The following is a 20,237-nucleotide window of genomic DNA, read 5'->3' as shown; positions in this document are numbered from 1 at the left end:
GGTACCAGAAGATCTGATGCCTTCTGTCTTCTGCAGGTACCAGGCATAGACATGGTACACAGGCGTACATGCAGGCAAAGCACCATAAGAGTTTTTAAAAAAAAAAAAAAAAAAAAAAAAAAAAAAAAAAAAAAAAAAGACTGCCACTGTAATACCCCATCCTGTAGCTGTGGAGACTGGCTAGGGTTTATTCCAGGTCACAGCCTTGAACACAGGCTCTGCAAGCCCCAAGTGACCTGATACCTCACTTGCCCTGGAGACCCTGACAATCAGGCCTTGTATCAGAACTCCAGAGAAAGAGGGACAAAGGACAAACACGAGGCTGCCTCTCCTGGCCAGCATCTTCTCTGGGGCAGAGAGAGGAATGACAAAGAGCAGGCAGTGAGCCCGACTGGGAGAGCAGCCAGGCCCTGCACTGGGCAGACTCTGAGCCGGTCCAGAAGCCTCCAGCCCCTTAGTCTGGCCACGCCTGGGGTGGAGCTGTTTCCAAGACCTAGCGGTACAGCAAAGAGCCAGGGATGGAGGCCACACTAGGGTTTTGTTTGATTGGTTTTGTGCACGCGCATGCGTGCGCACACATGTGTGTGCGCCTGTGCGTGTGCGCACATGTGTACTACACAGGACTGCTTTGGATTTCAAATGTGAGTGAGCTCTGGTTTGCTGTATGCTTCATTTCAGGCAGAACACTCTCATGCTCTGGCCATTTTTCTGGCCAGGGTAGAATGTCCTTCCTTTTTCCCTTCTTTTGCCCCTCCCTCCTTCCCACAGTGTCTCCTCCCTTCCCTCACCCCCCACCCCCCACCCCACCATGCTAGGCAAGCACTTCATTATTTAGGTACAGCCCTGGCTAATAGAGAGCAGGTTGGCCTCAAACTCAGATATGATTGCTTTTGTCTCAAGCGCCAGGATTAGGGGCGTGTGCCGCCACACCCAGACCTCTTTTTATTTAAACTTTTCTTTCCTTATTTTATAGGTATAGGTGTTTTGCTTGTGCACCACCTGCCTGCAATGCTCTCAAAGACCAGAAGAGGGCATCGGAGCCCCTAGAACTGGAGTTACAGGGTCAGCCGCTGGGTCAGCAGCAGGGCCTCTCCAGCCCTTCTCACTTTTGAGACTGCGTTTCATTAAGATCCCCAGGTTGACCTTGAACTCACTTTAGCAAGCCTCAAATTCATGATTCTCCTGCCTCAGCCTTCTGAGGCACATCTCTCACAGCCTTGCACTCCCACTGAAGGCAGTGTGTTACAGCCAGCTTTCCACTGAGATATGCAGGGGTTTCTGGCTTCTGTGCTGTCGCCAAGGTGAGGGGATCCTACACCTGTCACCTGCGTGTGTCTCTGGAAGCTCAGTTAACAGTGCCCACTCTTTGTAAGTCACAAAAACATCTGTCACTAAGGATAGAGGCCTGCGGGTTCTTCCCACTGCCTTACAGGGAACACAGTCTGCTCTTTCGGCCTCCTCCTAGGCCAAGAGCAGCTAGGGTGGAGACATAGGTCTATGGCTTGAATCTCATGGCCTGTGAGCTCTGAGGAGCTCGGGCTTAGCTTTTCTGCCAGGACACAATTCCTGGTGGCTTGGGTCCAGCTGCACTGCAGACCACACCCCTGGTGAACTGTTGTCTGCTCCCACTGTCATACTCCTGGACAGGCTTCAGGCTGGCCTCTCACCCACCAGAGCCACAGGCCCAGACCCAGGGTACAGAGTGGCTGACCTGCCTCTTCCAAATTCCCTGTTTTTCCTTAAAAGGCATTTGCCTTGGGCTTTGCCATGGACAACACTGAGTCACCAGCAGTTGTTTTGAAGGTACAGCCCAGAACAATCACCTCCCAGGCTCCAGGCTGCGAGGGTGAGCCCTCAGAGATTTCCTGTCCAACAGCTGCCAGTTTTCAGGATCGAGAGGCATTTCAGAACACAGAGTAGGAAATGTTACCCATATTTTCTCCTGGAGTGTAGTGTAGCTGCTGAGGCTAGGCAGGAGCCTAGTGCTCCTCCACAGGGCAGCCCCACCCCTCCACACCTGGGGCCACAGGGTAACGTTCATGTGCCATGTCCTGGACACACGCGCAGGGACTCCCAGAAGGGAAGTCTCTGCTTGTGCTCTGGAGGTGCCATGAGGCCCCTTTCTGACGTGGGGGGAGAGGAACCGCAAGGGACAGGTGCACATAAGACTACAGCACTGGGTCAGGGGCATCACTTGTCCAGCATGAAGGGGCCCAGGCTCCACCCCAACAAGTAGAAAGACAAATAAAAATCCAGTCTGCTCACAGGCATTATCACAACCCAGAGTGAGTGACTTGCTCACCTGACTCTGAAAGCTTCAGTTCACAGTCCATGTAGTCAAACATCTCCACGGTGAGCTGAAAACTAGGAGGAAAGACGGGGGGGGGGGGGGGGGGGGGGGAGCGAGGGTGAGGGATGGAGAGGGCATCAGGGCACACCCGATAATCCCCAAGACCCCTTTGGAACAGGAAGCAAACTCTGTGAGGCAGAAACATGGAGCACCCAATAAACCCCTTCACCCACAGCCGGACCCACTGGGGATCGTGATCTTCAACCCAATGGGCTGTGGCCTCGTTTGACATGGTCCTGGTGGGCACTTGGGTCTGAAAAGCTCCGGGGCATGGGAGAAACTGAGGCCACACAGACTCACATGTTATTAACATCAGTTCCTGCCGCCTTCTCCAATACTTCATCTGTTACCTCCAGACCTGCAGGAAACTGGGGGTGCTGTAGAGACAATTTCCACGTAGCCTCACTGAGCAGACACATTCTGGTCCCATCCCTGCTCCTGACAACTCCCATGACAAGGGGAGTCGCCAGGGAGGTTTCCCAATCCCTTCATTCCATGACCCCAGCTTCTCTGGTTAAGCCAAAGGGGCTGACAGAAATCCTGGAGATGAGGTGGGGCACCCTTAGCAGGACTGACAGGCAAGGCCATGGAGCACAGAGGGGGCTGGTATGTGCACTGCATCTATGCAAACACTGAGATAACCCAACGATCTCCTGTCAGTCATCCTAGTCTCCATGGCAAGTGGACAGACCATGGACAGACAGACAGGTGCCCGCCATCCAACACCCTCTATGCCCCAGGATGTCACAAAAAGAAGAGCCCCCCCAGTCCCTCAGTCCCATGATTTCTCAGGGAGACTACCTTAAGGTGGAAGGAGATTTTAGTCAGCAACAGTTTGGTATAGATATTCACCAGGTGTCCATACTGGTCACGAAGGTGGCCCTGTGGGGATCGGAGCCCTGTGTGAGGTCGCTGTCAAGAACATACCTAGGAATCCCAAGGATTGAGAGTGTGCCCAGACAGGAAGAAACGAGGTGGGAAGAGAAGAAGCAGCCTTTCTTCTACAAATCAGTCAGTCACTCACTTTCTCATCAGCAAACATTTGCTGCTAGTCTTCACCAACCTCATTACTCTGTCTCTTGCTTTTCCCCTCCTTAATCTCATTCCTTGTCACTCTTGCCAGACAAAGTCTTGAGAGAAGCAAAGAAAGCCCTTTGTTCAGGGCAACAGGCCAGTTCTGCGCAGGGGCACTTTACTAAAGAGCCGGTGGCAGACGGGGAGGTGCATTCTGGTCTGTACACAGCTTCTCAGCTTCCGCTTGCAAAAAACACCATGGTGTGTGGCCACACCAGCAGGGCCTGTGTCTGCAGCAGGCATTGTGACGAATTCTGTTTTCCTTACTTCAAAGGACATGAATAAAGCATAGTGGCTCTGGACAGGCAATGTTCTCCCTCTGGGTCTGCTCTAAGAGATCCACTCAACTAGGTGCCCCAGGAGAGCCCAGAGAATGACCTCTGAGGATGTTAGAGAGAATCCAGACACAGGCTCCCCAGGGGTCTGACTACTGACTCTGAGAACTGCCGGGCAAATGCATGGAAAATTCAAGTCTGTATATAACATGGCTTCTAAAGCTTCCGGTTAAAGTCTAGGGGATCCTGGGAGTCCTTGCTCTTCATAAAGGCATGGCGTTGCCACCTGTTTCAACTCATGAGGACTAAAGGGCTTGCTTTATGGAGCTGTCGACCAATCTGCCTGCACCAGGCCCCAACAGCAACTTCACACTGTCTGGTGCTCGGCCTCCACAGTGACCCCAAGGCCAAGAGGAAAGAGAATCCCCAGATGCTGCCCTCAGCTCAGCCATGTTGCCTGACATTGTCCCCACACCTACCCACAAGTCGCCAATCTCACGTATGTTGCTCCGGTACCTCTGGTAGTCATGCAGCACCTGCAGCCAGAGAAGTGGGGTGAGGACACAGAACCTGAGAGGTCCCTCCCAGCACTGGGCAGGGTGTCCAGTCCATAGCTCAGGACAGATACAGGTCACTTCCAGGGGACACTGTGGATGCTGTCAGCTGGTGGCATGGAGGCTTCGCTCTCCTGAGCCTGTGAGACCAAGGGCTGTGGTCACTACTCACATTGGGGTGTCCGTCTCGGAGGACCTTGTGAAGGACGTGACAGAATTTCCAACTGAGGATGGAGCTGCTGGACAGTGGCAGGCCGATGGCGTAGGACCAGAAGGTAAAGGCGCCTTTCTCATGGTGAGTGCCCAGAATGATACCTTAGACGGTCAAGGCCAAGTGGAGGACACACTGAAGTGTGGGCAGTGGGTGTTCTGCAGACAGCCCCTCCCACTGGGAGGGCCCTGGCACTTTCTGCAGTTTCCCAAGTTCTCATCCACCCTAGGTTACAACAATTGGAGTCCTTAGGTCATGTTCTCCCAACTCAGCACACCCCGGGTCAGGACCATGCTCATCCCAGTCTCCTGACAACTCCCTAAGACCCAAGGGGCACAAGGATACGCCGGGCATGCTTCTCCTTCACGGGGGCCTCCTGGCTGTTGATGGCTTTGCTGATACTGATGGCCTATGAGAAATACAGAGAAAGGATTAGACACCCATCCATAACTGTCTAGAACACACAACCCAAAGGAGAACGGGCCACCTAGTCTGGTGGAAGACAAGTGCAGGGGCAAAAAACGAGCACGCTTTCCCTGATCCATGCTCTCAGGAAACTTCTCTTACATGACCTGTAGCTGGTGCCAATGTTACAAGTGACCAAGAGCTCCAGGCTCAGGGAGACAGGGAGGAAAACCGAACTGTGACTCAGAAAGGCATGTCTGATCTTCATCACGGTGTTCTCCTTGGAAAGGTCCCCAGACTCCAGGAAGAGTGGTCAAGGGCATGCCCCAACACAGCATAGTCTGTCCAAGTCTCCCACCAGGGAGAACAGTAGAGACCTTCCCTTTGGCCCAACTGAGCCTCTCGGCCTCAGTGTCATCCCCTCTTCTTGTCCAGCAGAGCCCACAGCAAAGACATCAGTTGACATTCCAGCCAGCACCATGCAGAAGCCAGGCCCTGCCACTGGCTACACTTCCATAAGCACCTGCTCATGCCACTGAGAACAACTGTGGCCCCAAGGCCACAACAACTTATTTCCCCAGCTCAACACCTTCCAGTCCAGCTCCATTGAGGCAGGAAGCCAGGGCACACACAGAATACTATCCCACACCCACTCCTCTGAGGCTCTACTGGCAGGGACAGGGGCGGGAGGTCAGATGAGTCTTCACAGGTTGCTAGTGTTTATGAACTGGAAAGAGGTCCCCAGGCCCCAGACAGGAGGGTGGAATGGACTGACAAGCCCAGATCCAGAGGCCAGGGCATGCAACTGACCCAGAGTGTACTCACCCAGATGAGCCAAGGAGCTACACTGGGCATGCTACCTAGGGACACAATCAACAGGCCAGCAAGTGCCGGACAGGACAGTGTGGCAGCTTCTCTTTTGCTCCATCTCCCGAAGGCCGCCATGCACCCCCGGTGCAGCATTTGAGCAGTAACGCCCTGCTTGTCAGGACAGTGGGTTTCCAACAGCGGGTGCCTCAGCACATACTGAATACGCTGGCTCAAGTTTCCTAAAAGAGTAGCAGGCCTGGTGGGGCACAGGGTCCCTTTCTGATTAGATGCATAGATCTGGGGACTGTCAGGACTGGGCATGGGCATGGGCTGCTCCTGAGCTGGACTCTGCCCCCCACAGCCCAGAGAAGTACACTGACCCCCCACTCATACAGAGCCCATTGTGGGAACCTCACTGAAATCTGAGGACCTGGGGCTGAGCCTGCTTCCCATGGCCTCCCTCGGGTCTCACTTCCACACAGACACAGGGCGGCCACCCAGCAGCTGTAGGGAGACTGCCACTCTGCACACCAGTGTATTCCACCTCTACTGCGGGGAGGCATCTGGGAGACCACTGCTACGCTGTTTTCTTACTTCTTAGAGGAAACTGAAGCTCAGAGATTCAGTGTCTTGTGTACATTGGTAATATGGGCAGAGCCAGGTCTGTTGGACTCCATGCTGTGTTCTTACAGTGACCATGACACAGCTTCCAGGTACAGCTTTTCCCTGGCAGGGATCAAGTGGTAAGTGGGCTGGGCCAAGCTCACAAGGAGCGTCCCATCTCTGGGCTGTGGAGCCGCAACCTACGATGCCCTGACACCTGAGCTGCTCTGATGATGAATGCCACCTGGCCTAAAAGATTCCTGGCAAGAAGGGAGGAGACAGAGCTGCCCACTTGGCACAGATGAAGAGGACCTGGGAGGGGCTGAGATACTTGGAAGGAGTGAGTCTGGGAATGGGCAGGCAGGACGTCTCCTCCTCTGAGGAAAAAGGTTACCAAGAGGCCATGATGAAACTTTTGAGACCCAGGCCTCCCTGGCCTGCAGCAGGGCCTCTGCTTTTTTTTCACTTAAAACCGATTTTTTTCTTCACAAAAAAACCAGAGTTTGGAGAGATGGCTCATGGGTTAAGAGCACTGCCTGCACTTTTGAAGATCCCAAATTCAATCTCTGGCACCAACGTCAGGCTCATAACCATCTGTAACTCCAGCTCCAGGAGGGTCAGACCAGTGTCTCTGTGGGCACCTGCCATCACGTGTACAGACACATGCACACAATTAAAACCTGCAGGACTCTGCAGCCACCCCTGCCAGCAGAGTAATGATCCAAAGTGGGCAAGAAGGTAGTGTGGTTCAACACGACTCAGTAGCTGGTGTTGGTTCAAACTTTGAGAGTCTGATCCCTGAAAATCTCTTCACACTAATTTGTATGCATGTGTGTAGAGGTCAGAGAACAACTGAGGGAGCCCGGTTCTCTCCTCTTACCATGCGTCCCAGGACCCAAACTCAGGTTATCAGGCTTGGTGGCATTACCCTTACCAGCTGAGCCATCTCAATAGCCCTCAACCCCCACCCACCCCTTTAATATATACATACACACATATATTCATTCCATGAGACTTAGTTCAAACTCACTGTATATGTAGCTGAGGCTGAACTTGAACTCCTGATCCAAGAGCTGGTATTACAAGTGTGTATTGCCATGCCTGAGAGAGCCCCTGCTTTCTCAAACCCCCAACGTGTAACAAACTTAGCCCTTCCCATCCTGACCTGAGCCACAAAGAGCAACAGGCTGCTCAACCCCCTTTGTTGTTGTGTAGACAGGTTCTCTCGACTTAGTTCTGTCTGTTCTGAAACTTACTATATAAACCAGGTTGGCTTTGAAAACAGATCTCCCCGCCTCTGCTTCCCAAGTGCTGGGAATAAAGGTGTGAGCCACACAACTGGTTGTCCATGGCCCTCTTCAAATCTGGTTTATGATCTCCAAATGTCCCTCTGGTAGTGTTACTTTCTCATGTCACCTCATGGCATGTCACTGGCATGTGCCAGAGTCCTGCTTGTGTGTGGCTGCTGCCCCGCTCTTACAGTGCAGCAGTAAGGTCATGAGGTACTGAGGAATGCAACCTGGGAGGGAATGTGGCAGGGTCTTCTGTGAAGGGCCAGGGTGCCACCCATCCCTGAGCTAGCCACAAGGGATAGGATCATGTCAGCTAGCCATCCTGTGCAGGCGCAGGCTGGCTCCCGGGAACACAGGCCCGTTGTGTGCAGGGTGGGCAGATGTGTGGAGTGGCCAGCACCACACAAGGAGGCCCAGTGCTCACACAGTAGGCGTCTGTGGGTACTCCTGGCCCTTGCTCATCCTCCCAGGCAGCGGTAGTAGGCAGGGGTGACACCCGCCCACCTCCCCTGGGCTTCTATGTGAATCTTCCTCGGGGAGGTGGCTGTGGGTCACATCTGAGCATAGAGTAGAATTAGGAGCACTTCAGAACCTCCCCGTGTGTAGAATGTCTGACAGGCCCTGCAGCACAGCTCTGTTCTGAGGCTGGAGTGTGACATGGTCTGACCTCAGTGACACTTGGGGTTCTGAAATCGTGTCACCCCCACACTCACCTAGCAGGTGGGAAGCCACACAGTGAAGGGGGAGGTAGAGGGAATCCCGGCCCTGAAAACAGCCTTCATCAACCTGGTACATCAGGAGAGGCCTCAGCTCTACTCAGGCAAAGGCAAAGGAGCTCTCTCCTGGCTCTCAGGGCCAACCACTCTGTAGAGACCTCAGGGAAGGACAATCCCAAGATCAAGATGCAAACCGAGAGCTGGAGAAACCCCAGAACACTAAAGGATGGGGGTGTTTGGGTGCTTATCACATCCTAAATCCTGTCTGAGTCCTCGGGAAGCCAGGCAGAGCATCCCCATACAACCGGGCTGTGAGGAACGGTGCTTGGGGCGCCCCCAACGGGCTGCTCTTTACCCTTTTGTTTTTCTTTGAAAAAGGGTCTCGCATGTAGCCCTGGCTGGTCACTGTAAAGAGCAGGCTAGTTTTAAACTCACAGAGACTCACCTGTCTCTGCCTCTCAAGTGCTGAAATTAGAGGCATGGCCACCATGCTTGGCCCCACCTCTGCACTTCCTCATACATCAGAGGAAACCCTCTCGTCTGCAAGGGGACAATTCTGAAGGAAACAGGGCAAGTGCAGTAACAGGTTCCACGGCAACTGTGAGGTGCTGGACTGCTAGGGACCTGCGAGAGGTAGTCTGCTGGTGGTCAGCAGACACAACAGAGCATGGGCAGGTGACAGCTTATAAATATGGACAACTGGAAAATGCAGTAAATCCATACCCATACCCCAGGAACCACCAGTCTATGACAGGACAGTGTCAGCACCAGGAGGGGTTGACCCTTAGAAGGGAAGCAGAGGGGCAGAGGCTGAGAGGAAGCACAGGGCTGCCACACAGGGCCGTGGAAGGATAACACCATATAATCAGGAGATGCCTCCCCGACACCTAGCAGGCTTGAAAAGCCCGTAGTGTTGTGCCATCGGGACAGCAGCCAGGTCCCACTAACAATGATTCCATTGCTTTTACTGAATTCATCCTTGTGCCAAGTGCTTGGCCAGGGAATCTCACCAGGTCTTCAGGAGGAACCCCAAGAGTTCCTCCAGATAAGGACACTGATGCTTCAGGAGTTGGCCAGTGTCATAAAAACAAAACACGCTAAGTGTGTCACGTAAACAGGCCCACCCTAAGCATCCAATACCACAACAGGACCCTCCTGTGGCCTAGCGCTGTGACGCTGTGACTCTCACAGGGAGAAGCAGAATGTCTGTCCACAGTGCCACAGCACAAGGGGTTGTCAGGACTCATTCCCAGGCCCCCACTCTGGAGCCGGTGACTTTGACAACCCAACCATGGCTCCTCTGAACCTCCATGTGCTAGATTCCACACAACCCTGAGCCCCCTTTTGCTGGGCTGCAGGTGCTGCTGGGTTCTGCCTGAGGCCTTGGAGCTGATGGGACACGGCTGGATGCACAGCCCAACTCCCAGAGCACCTTGACTCCCTGTGCTCCTTCCTTACCCAGGACTCTCTAGGACGGCTGCTAGGAACCCGTGTAGGCCATGGGCCAGGAACCCTCATTCAACCTGGTCCTAGTGTCTTTCCTGAGCCGTGACCCCTGGCTCTTCATAGCATCATTTTCCCCTGAAGAGAGAAAAACACAGTTGTCGTGGATAAGCAGGGCAGGTATACCCTGAGGACATGGGCTTCCCTGGGCTGTCGTGAGGCCTTCTCAGAACTCCAACTTGGACCCAGGATGGAGGCTGTGATGGGATCTAAGGTGGGGAGGTGAAGGCCAGGTCAAGCATCAGAGTCAAGGCAGGAGGCTGAGATGGGGCTGGGAGAGGGCTCTGTTCTGGCTCCATCTCTCTACCTGCCCTCCCAGCCTCTCCAGCCCTACCTAAATCACCTATGACTTAAACCATTCCACAGTTCAGAGTCTGGGTTCTGGCTTGCAGTCAGGACAGATCCACTGTGTTTGGGGACCCTGGGAAGCTTGGTTTTGGTCTAGGCTAGAAGGCTGCCTACATGGAAACATTTTCCTGAACTGTCCCTAGAGAGAACCAGGGCACAGGGAGTGAAGGTGCTCTGAGAGGCTGGCTGTGCATTCAATCATGTCCCATCACCTCCAAACCTCAGGAAGAACCCAGCAGCACCTGCAGCCCAGAAAAAGGGGGCTCAGGATGGTGTGGACATTCAGCACACGGAGGTGCAGAGGAGCCATGGTTGGGTTGGCAAGATGGCTCTGGGGCGCCTCAGACAACATTCACAGTGTCAGCACCATGTTCTGCAACTCACAGCCCAATGGGTACAGAATAAATGTGGATTTGGGTCAGCACACTCTTTTCCAAGAGCCCACACACTCAAGACAAGAGACTCTTTCCCACAGTGCCTCTGTGGCTGACTGCAGCACCCAACCCTTCTCCCCCGGAGCCCTCAGCTGGGTGTCCCTCACATACTGGGAGACAGCACCCAACCCTTCTCCCCCGGAGCCCTCAGCTGGGTGTCCCTCACATACTGGGAGACAGCACCCAACCCTTCTCCCCCCAGAGCCCCCAGCTGTGTCCCTCACATACTGGGAGACACTGCTTTAGGAACTTCCCATACTCTGACCTGAACTTCCCCAGGGGTGAAGCAGAAAACTCTGGGGCCCCCTAGAAAATGAAGACTTGCCGGCTCAGGCTTGGGTGATGTATGGGACAGGCCCCTGTCTAGCATGCACAATCCCCAGCAAAAGGAAGGAAAACCAGAACAACACACAGCCCTGTCAAATGCATCCCCTAGACACTGAGGAATGGTCATACATCTTCCCCTGTGGCATTTCCAGGACAGTCAATAAATCTTTATTGGACACATGTGAGAGGGCCACTTGAGGCACAAGAGCTCTCTCAGACATAAGCACTGGTGACTTTAGGGCGGTGTCTTTCTTCAGCTAATAACTGAGCCACTAGAGATATTTATTAAAGTAGCTATAAAATAATTTCTATTTTTAAAATCATCCCTGAAGTGAATCAACTTAAGCCTCCTTGTGTGGTTATCACGAGGCTGTGCAGCAGCAGTTGGCATCGACAGACAGGTTCCTCCGAGAGCCCAGGCTCAGAGCTGTTGGCAGGGCGGTGAGTTATTTTGCTCTGTGATTCCAAAGACTGGCTTGGAGGACAGAGTGCTCTCATTCAAACACTTTTGCTACCTCAAAGGCCATTGATGACCACAAACACAGGAGTTCTGTGGCCGAGGAGGCTAAGATGGGGCCATATGCAAAGCAGCGCAGAGGCCCAAGGCTGAATCATTTCAGCAGACAGGAAGTCAGCCATCGACTGGCCCTGGTCCATCCAACTGCATCCCTCTTCATTGAGTCTCCTGTCCCTTTGGTCCTAACCTCCCCATCATTCCGCCACTGAGGAAATGCAAGAATTAGTCTGTGATAGTCCACACCTCAAGGACAGCATGAAAACCCTGGGACAGAAAACCTGTCCTACGGCCACTATTGATAAATTCATGGCCCAACCCAGTGCCACCCCAGCTCCAGACTTTGTGGGTAGAATACCAGCAGAAAGACGTGGTCCTGAGTCACACCTCTGCTGTGCCAGAATCTAGATGGACAGGGAGGTAGCAGGGTGGTTTTGTTCCTGAGGTATTAGTGATATCATCACAGACCTGTCTGTCCCACAAGCCAGAGAATTGAGTCACACCCAGGCAGATGAACCTACTGCAGTTCAAGGCTTATGATTATCTAACAACAAGAAGAAAAGGTCCTGCCAGTCCTAATGTCTTCCATGGGCTCATTCAGTCTAGTACGATGCTGTGGGCCATCCAGGCCAGGAAGAGAGGCAGCCAGAGAATGGAAAGTGGGTTCAGGCTTGTCGGTTCCCAAGGCAGTCCTCACTATGGGCCTTTCAGTGGAGCCCTAAGGAGGGCACACAGTCCTCACTTGAGGACTTCAGGGACAGTAAGTGGGCATATCTGAATGGCAGTGGGCCCTAAATAGAAACACATGCCCAGCCCCACAGCTGCCCACGTCTTCCTGCCCTGCAGGTTGGCTGTCGTATGTCAGAGTCACTGACCTCTACCACCCTTCCTCTGGAAGCCAAATGATCAGGAAAGAGCAGAAAAAGGAGATTTACTCAATGTGGCCACAGTGAAAAGAAGGAAAAGATCTAGTAACCTCTTTAAATTTACCTCCAGGGTCCTGCAGTCAGATTAAGTTTAAACAGAGGGCTAGGGCCAGGAACACTAAGCAGACCCTGTGAGGATGCCCACCACTGATCCCCACTGACTGGGTTCCAGTCTCATCTTGCAAGGTGGTCTGACAGGTTCTTGGAAATGTGCAATCTCTTCAGGAGACAAGTTCCCCTTCCGGCTCCCAGCCTTCTCCTTCTTCCAGCGTGAGATTCCTGGGAAAATTCCCATCTCTTGGGGTCCATTGTTTTAACAGTCTAAGCTGAGAGGTGTGTCTCTCTGAGAACACTGGTTCTCAACTTGTGGGCCCCAACCCAACCCTCTCATAGGGGTCATATATCAGATATTCTGCATATCAGATATTTATAATTCATAGCAGTAGCAAAATTACAGTTATAAAGTAAAAAGGAAAATAATGTTATGGTTGGGGGTCAGCACCGCATGAGGAACTGTATTAACAGTCACAGCACTAGGAAGGCTGAGAACCGCTGCTCTAGAGTTTCTGCCAGGCCACTTAGAGACACCGTGCATTATGCCACCAGAATCAGGGAAACACAGGGAAGAAAAGCTTGGGCAGAGGAAGATAGATGCCATCATATACAAAGTGATAATCCAGTCAGCCCTGAAATAAATAGCGGTTCCCGGGTGGAGAAGGGGGCTGGGCAAGGCTGACCAGTATGGCCAGGCCTGCCAGGCATCGGGTGAGCCAGCTGAGTTTCCCTGTCCCTTGCCAATCAGGCCTTCACTCTGCCCCACAGGGTGTCCACTCACGGACAGGACCCAGCTACTGGGATCAGGTGGCCGGCTAGGTTTCATTCACAGGATTCTGTACAGCGGGGGCTGGACACTGGCCTCAGAGCTGGGTCAGGGAAGAGCTTCTTCCCCATTCAGAAAGGGGACAGGTCTGCAGGGCATCCTAAGACGCCTGTACCCCTGGAATCCCTATGGCAGACCACATCACCAGACACGAGCTGGGTAGTATGGAAGGGGCACACCCGACACTCACTCTTGAAGGGATGGTGCACAAAGTGTCACCCTCCAGATGTTCTACCCAGCTCTGTTCCTTTGCCCAGCAGCCTGGCTCAGTTGTCCCTCTCACACAGGGACACCTTCTATCTCCTTCAGTCCTGACTGCTTTTCTGCATGCAATCTAATCACTAACACAATTGCTACACCCCTGCAAATACCTACAGCTACCCCAGTGGGCCAGGGCCATGTTATTATTACTGTCTTAAAAGTGGGGAAACTAGACCAGGTGGTGGTGGCACATGCCTTTAATTCCAGCACTCAGGAGGCAGAGGCAGGCAGATCTCTGAGTTTGAGGCCAGCCCGGTCTACAGAGTGAGTTCCAGGACAGGAATACACAGAAACCATGACAATGACAGAGGCAGGCCTGACCCAGGTTCCTAACTGCTCAGTATACTTGCCATAGCTGGTACTTCTCTTTCCTAGAGGGGTACAAAAGTGACTTTTTCCTTTCTACTGTGTACCCCAATTCTGCAGGGCTAGGTCAAGAGATGTAATCAGTGTGCCCCAGGAGGTGAATGAAGTATGGGCAGCCCAGTCCCACCCCAGCCTGGACAGTGGTTTGGAAAAGGAGACTTCAGAATTCTGGCATCCTGGGAGTCAGGCCCCAACCCACCTTAAGGGTAACGTCTGAAGTGTGTGAGCCCAGCCTATTCTTCGATTTCTGACAGGGACCTTGGTTTTATCTCCTCTCATCCAGCCAGCTGTTGTGACACAGGCCTATGCCTACTCCTGGGGACACAGTGGAGGCAGGACAGACCACATCAGCCCTCAAGAGTTCATCCAGTCCTGAGATAACAGCTAGACAGAGTTGGGGGTTTGGGCTATCCACCATGTGGGTTAGGGCTCTTCTCCAACCCTGGGGCTGGGGATTTTTTTTCCTATTATTGTAAATATTTTGATCATGCACGCATGTAGTAACATGCTATAATTACACTCTTTCCCCTTCTGCAGTGCTTAGAATCAAACTGGGGTTTCTTACTTGTAAGCAAGCACTCTGTGGCCGACCTTCACTGAGACACACCCTAAGCTAGAAGCAGATCAGGGCTGAGCAATAGCATGGGATCTAAAAGACTCCCAGAACTTGAGAACTGCTTTCGAGAGAGAGACCAGGGCAGGTTCTAGACACCTGCCTGCTCCTGTGGCCTCTGGTAAGGGCCCAGAATCACCTTGCTGAGGAAATTCCACACAATACCAACGCCTGGGGCTCTGCCCCCAACCAAATCATTTTGCCCCCATTTGCCTGAGATCTGCTGCTACTCACACCGCACTGTCCACAGGCAGCTGCTGAATGCCCCTAAGGCTGAGACTCCTCGGAGGAGCAAAAGGAGAAACACCCCATTCATACTTAACAGTGCTCCAATGGGAAGAAGGATTATTCAAGGACCTGCTGGGTAAAGTCAAAGATACAAATTAACTTCACCTGCCTGTTTGCTTTAGATGCCAGTAGATGATCTGAATATTATACCCGTGGCCCCTCTTCTGCATCTATTCACCAGCACTACTGTATCAAGTGGCTGCAGCCAGAAGTCAAGACTTGTCAATAAATGTTAATCTTTCTAAGAGTTTGATCCCTGGGGGGTTGGAAGGGGTGGGCTGCCGAGGAGATATGTCACTGATCTGGAAACCAGAAGGTGAAAAGTATCTCCATCTGCTGCTGCCTCAGCAGCTGGCTCCCAGTGGGACAGCCTCACCCCTCATCCCTCACCCTTTCACCTCTGAAGCTGATGGTGTCCTGGGTTTAACCGTGCACTATGATTAAAGGGTTTCTCTCAGCCTGACCTGAGAAAAGGTCCCTCCCCTCTGTCTCTGCATGTTGTGGGTAAATTGGAGGCTCAGAGAAGCAACAAAAAGTGCAACTGTTTTCCCACAGAAAGGAAAATACAATCAGGACGTTCACAGCTTCTAGCTGCATAGGGTACTTCAAAGATGACTTATCTTTCATTAGAGGTCCAAGATTTTGAACTCTGGGGGTGAAGGGAGTGGAGAACAGTAGGCCAAGGCCAACTATTTGCTGAGACCCTACTATGTGCTAGACACTACTAATGTTTACTGTGTTGGATGTATTATCCCTTCTTGCTACTATAACAAATTGCTACAGTTTTAGTGCCCTAAAACAGCACTGATTTATTACCCATGCTGGCCTTGTAGCTAAGGATGACTGCCTTGTGCCACCATGATGGATTTATGTGGTGTTGGGGATCAAACTCGTGGGTTCAGGAATCCACTATTATCCCCAGCCCCTGGGATGGGTACTGAAGCGCTGATAGCTGGCACCAGTAGGGCTGGGTTTCTTTGTGTAGGTTCTAGGGCAGAAATCTGTTTCCTTGCCTTTCTCAGTTTATAAAGGATGGCATCATTCCTTAGCTGTTGGCTCCTTCAAACCCACGCGAGTCACTGCAGCCACTTGCCTCTCCGGTTCCCTCATCTACACTTAGGAACCCTGTTATGCAGGGCCCACCTGGTGACTCATAAAACCTTCCACCTCAAAGTCAGATGAACAACTTGATTCCATCTACAATCTGAATTACACAAATAACACAGTTAGTTAGGCTGTGGTCATCTGTGCAGGGACATGACTCAACCTACCTCACAGTATCTCAGAACACACTCTTCCAGAAACACAGAACTATCCCTGTTTTCTGTAGAAGAAAGAGGCTCTATAGTCAAGCAACTTGCTCACCGCAAGGTGAACACAGACACAAGATCGGGTCTACCCTGTCTACAAGTGTGCTCCATGAAATCATAATGTCTTTTTTTCAAAGGTATACTATTCGGAATACAGGTACAATGAGTTGTCTAGCATTTTATAATCAATTTGAAAAGGGGTCTTAATCAACGAATGGACTTAAGTAATGGTGTGGAACGGGCTGCCTCTGGGACACACCACTGGGGTCAGAAGCTCATAATTGAATCGCCAGCTGCCAGAAGGAAGGATGACTGCCTCCCTACACACTCCTGAGAGGTAACCACAGAGCTCTCTGCAAAACAGGGTGTGTCTTGTCCACAGAGCAAACATGTAAGCATTCCTCTTCCTCCTGGCCCCAGGAGCCCAAGAGGAGAGGCTGGCAGGCTGCTAAGGACTTCAAATCTAAGCTAGCTACCCCACAGCCACCACCCTGACAAGCATCAATGTCAAGACAGGAGGTGTGTTCCAAAGGGAGGCAGGTCCCAGGACTGGATGTGCTATTTTCTGTCTCAAAGGAGACACGGAAGCAGTAAACCAGGGCTCTCTAGGTCTTTCTTGCAAGGAGCCTGCCTGGCAGCTTGCTAGATATTTCTGGGAATGATCTAATTAAATATTAACTACTTGCAAAACTATGTTCTTACGTCCCTCACTAAGTCACTGCAAAGACAGGCATACCCAGATGCTGGCCTCAAACCCTCCTATGAAGAAGTTGCTCTGGGGTGGGTAAATCCTGTGAGACTCCGCAGTACAAAGTAGTGCTTTATGAGTGACCCTCTCAATCCCTCAAAAACTCAGGGAGGGCAGGCAAGATGGCTCAGCACGCAACGGCACTTGCTGACTTACCTGACAATCTGAGTTTGACTCCTGGGATCAATATGGGGACAGGAGAGAAGCTGTCCTCTGACTTCCACATGTACACACAATAAATAAACATAGAGTTTTAAAAGTGGGCAAAGCAAGTCAAGAGAACGACCTTTTTTTACAGACCAACCACCAAACACATGCGGTCCTGTATCAGAAATTGTCCCTCTGACATTCAGGTTACCCTTGACATAATCATTTAAGCAGAAGATCAATGAGCTTGACCTTTAAAACCCCATCTCCTCTCCCATCTCTTCCTGCAGCAATCAGAGCTGTCTCTGCACCTGCTCAAAAGTGTGTGTGTGTGTGTGTGGGGGGGTGGTGGATGGATTCTAAAACTCATTGAATAAATCAAGCTCTTGACAACACCCAGATTCTCAGTGCCAACAGCATTTCTCTCTAGGCTGTGTGAGTTTACTAGCACAATTAATTATGTATTAATGACTTCACATCAAACGCCATGTTTGTTTTTATGGTGGGTGATCCAGGCTGGACCAGATGGAGATCACATGGATAAATTAATCACTTGCAGCCAGGTTGGTGCTGGCACTTGGCATGCTCGTAGCCATCCCGTCCTGAAGTTTATCACTGTCACTGTCCATCAGAAGCACAAAGGTTAGGCCTCACGTTTTGTTATTTCAAAACGAAAGCTAGTGCAGACTGCTTGTGCTAACTTGTTTTGAAAGCAACCGCAGGAGTCCTTGCTCTCTGCTCTGACCAAGGGGGAAGGAACTCGCCAGTGGCACCCACAAATGCAAATGTCACCAACCTGCTTCAGATACAGGTGGGAGGAGTCTTTGGCTTCCTTTATTGCTAAACTTAAAAAGAAAAAAAGCAGCCATTTCGGTCTAGGCTGACTTAGTCTAGCAAATAATTAGTGATACCCCCCCAGCCCCATGCCCACCCCTATGAGTCCACTCAAGAACAGGGCAGAGTTTGTAAAACAAAAAGCAGGGAAGCAGACGTGTTGGTGGTCGTCTGGAAGCAAGAGGATGAGGATTTCAAGGCTAGCGTGAGCTACATGAGACCTTGTCTTAAAAAAAAAAAAAAAAAAAAAAAACCCACAAAAAACAAAGCAACACCTGCACAGTGGGTCCCCAGAACCCATGCATGAATGAATGCGCATCAGGGCCATTATTCAATTTTCCACACCACCTTCTCAGGTCGGGCCCTCTCCTGGGAGAGCCGTGCGTGGGAGCGCAGGAAGGAGCCTGGGAAGTTTCCGTCTGTCAGGCGCCGGTGTTTAACGAGGGGGTGGCAGCCTATTTATAAGTGGGCCCCCGCGCGGGCAAACAAGTCTGGCGACATACGTGAAACTTTTCACCCAGCAGATAATAAGATACTGCGCGGGCCGTGGAAACAGCTCGGGAGCGAAAGGAGCCAGGAGCTTCCCTGGGAAGACCACGGGGAGCTGAGGGCGCCCGGGGCCCCGCGCGGCCGTGCGCACCTGGGCCGCGTCCGCATCCCCGAGCCCAGCCCGGCTGTTGCGCGGCTTCCGGTCACCTGCGCCCGCCCGGGCCGCCGAGCCCGCAACCGTCCGCGCAGGGCCGAGCGCACCGAGGGCCGCCGCTGCCGCCACCACCGCCCGCCCAGCCCGTGCCCGCGCTCGCCTGCGTCTTGTCGAACTGCTCGCGCTCGGCCTCAAGGCTGTGGCCCGGCCTGCGGCTCAGCACCCGCGCCGGCACATTCTTGATGCTGTTCATGCTGCCGCCGAGCGTGTCCCGGCCCGGCTCCGCGCGAATGAGGCGTCACCGTCCGGCTCGAGCCTAGGCACCCGGAGGCCGCGCGCCGCGCCGCACGGGGAGGAGCCGCTGCCCCTCCCGCCAGTCACTCCGGCTGTCCAACCGACGCCCCGCCCTCCCCGGTTCCGAACGCTCCGCCTCCCGCCCTCCCCCCCACCTCCCCGCCGGGTCCCCAGGACTCCTGGCGTGCCCCGCCCACTACATCCCTTGATCAACCCCTAGGACGCCCAGTAGCCCCTGCCCTCTGCCCACTGTGGTCCCTTAGGACTCCCAGGACACCTTGCCATGCAACCCTCTGTCACCGAGGACGCTCTGCCCTGCAGCCTTCCAGTCCCCCAGGACGTCTTACCCGGCACCCTTCTGGTCCCCCGGGACTCCTTGAACCCCAAGACCCTGCATCCGCTTCGTTCCCGCGGGACTTCCTGGGAGTGCCCCTTGCATACCTGTCCCTGCACAACTCCAGCTCTCCAAGACTCCCCAACACACCCTCCCCCCCCCCCCCCCAATTCTGACAGATCAGATGCAAGGACAAATACCCACTTAGCTTGGCTTCATATCTTCTTACCTTCTCCCCAAAGAAAAGATCAGCTGTCCCTCCCCTTCCTCAGGTTAGATCTTTCTCTACACCTGTAGGGGGGAAACTGGAGCAAATTGAGTCTTGTCTCCTTGAGTCTGGTCAGTAGCCACACAGCAGGTTTCTTCAGTTTTGTTGTTGTTGTTATTGTTGTTGGGAATCTAGCCTTCTCTCCAAGTCTTTGCTTTTTTGAGATGAAGTATCAACTACCTGAGATAGGAAATGCTGGCTTGAGTTAGACACCTGACTCTGAAGACCCCAGACAGACCCTTTCTTTCCTATGGCTCATTCCTCACTGTGTTGACATCCACTCAACATTTTAGAGTTGGACAAAGGCTGTCTTCACCATTAAGAGATTAGCCATGCTTTATCTAATACCAATCAATGAAAAGCTTCTTTGGCAAAATAACAGTAGAGTAACAACAACGGCTGATACTGAAAACCTATTTGCCAGGTACTGGGCTAAACCCCTTATAGGTATTATCTTGTCCCTAATCCTCGGCAATTCAAAAAAAAAAAAAAAATCACAACAAAGGGGCCGGTTTGCTCTGTGCCAGCTGTTTCTCAGACTCTTTTTCTCACATGAGACAAAAACCAGTTATCCTGTGATTTTCATACAAAAGGCCAGCCCTCACTGGGTATAGAACATCTACTACAGTGGCCTGTCATCATCAAAAGTCCCCATTCTTTTAGCCAATAGAGGCTATTCCTGTGCTGGCCATGATGCTTAGTGTTCGGTCAGCAGGATTCCATTTGATCTTAAAGTTTTGGTGGTGTTTTTGCAGACCAAGACAAAAGGCTTAGAGCCCAGGGTCACACAACTGCAAAATGATGCCTTCAGGATGTGGTCACAGATCTCCCAGGTTTCATGCCACTGGGCTCTGACAAGCACACTTGTTGATGATACTGGAGTCCCTGTGGCTCTTACAAGTCATGCAT

At 52.4% G+C, this 20,237-nt stretch overlaps 1 protein-coding gene across 3 annotated transcripts in view; it reads right to left on the bottom strand.

Annotated features, from left to right (window-relative positions):
* Hip1r (huntingtin interacting protein 1 related) overlaps positions 1 to 18,840 on the bottom strand; it is a 30,443-nt gene extending 11,603 nt beyond the window's left edge. Inside the window, exons 1-7 of one of the 3 annotated variants that reach the window (XM_076922868.1) lie at positions 18,593 to 18,840; positions 4,810 to 4,873; positions 4,426 to 4,568; positions 4,179 to 4,235; positions 3,152 to 3,232; positions 2,651 to 2,727; positions 2,303 to 2,364 (exon numbers count right to left, since the gene is read on the bottom strand). In XM_076922868.1, the coding sequence (XP_076778983.1) occupies positions 2,303 to 2,364; positions 2,651 to 2,727; positions 3,152 to 3,232; positions 4,179 to 4,235; positions 4,426 to 4,568; positions 4,810 to 4,873; positions 18,593 to 18,685 (577 nt within the window). In that variant the 5' untranslated portion in view covers positions 18,686 to 18,840. The remainder of the gene's footprint in view (positions 1 to 2,302; positions 2,365 to 2,650; positions 2,728 to 3,151; positions 3,233 to 4,178; positions 4,236 to 4,425; positions 4,569 to 4,809; positions 4,874 to 18,592) is intronic. The other 2 variants (XM_076922869.1, XM_076922870.1) reach the window with 2 other exon arrangements.
* Positions 18,841 to 20,237: the final 1,397 nt, after the last annotated feature.

This window comes from Arvicanthis niloticus, chromosome 24 (genome assembly GCF_011762505.2).
Source record: "Arvicanthis niloticus isolate mArvNil1 chromosome 24, mArvNil1.pat.X, whole genome shotgun sequence".
Lineage (NCBI taxonomy): Eukaryota > Metazoa > Chordata > Mammalia > Rodentia > Muridae > Arvicanthis > Arvicanthis niloticus.
Note: the sequence above shows the minus strand (reverse complement) of the source record. Positions and strands in the feature narration are given on the sequence as shown.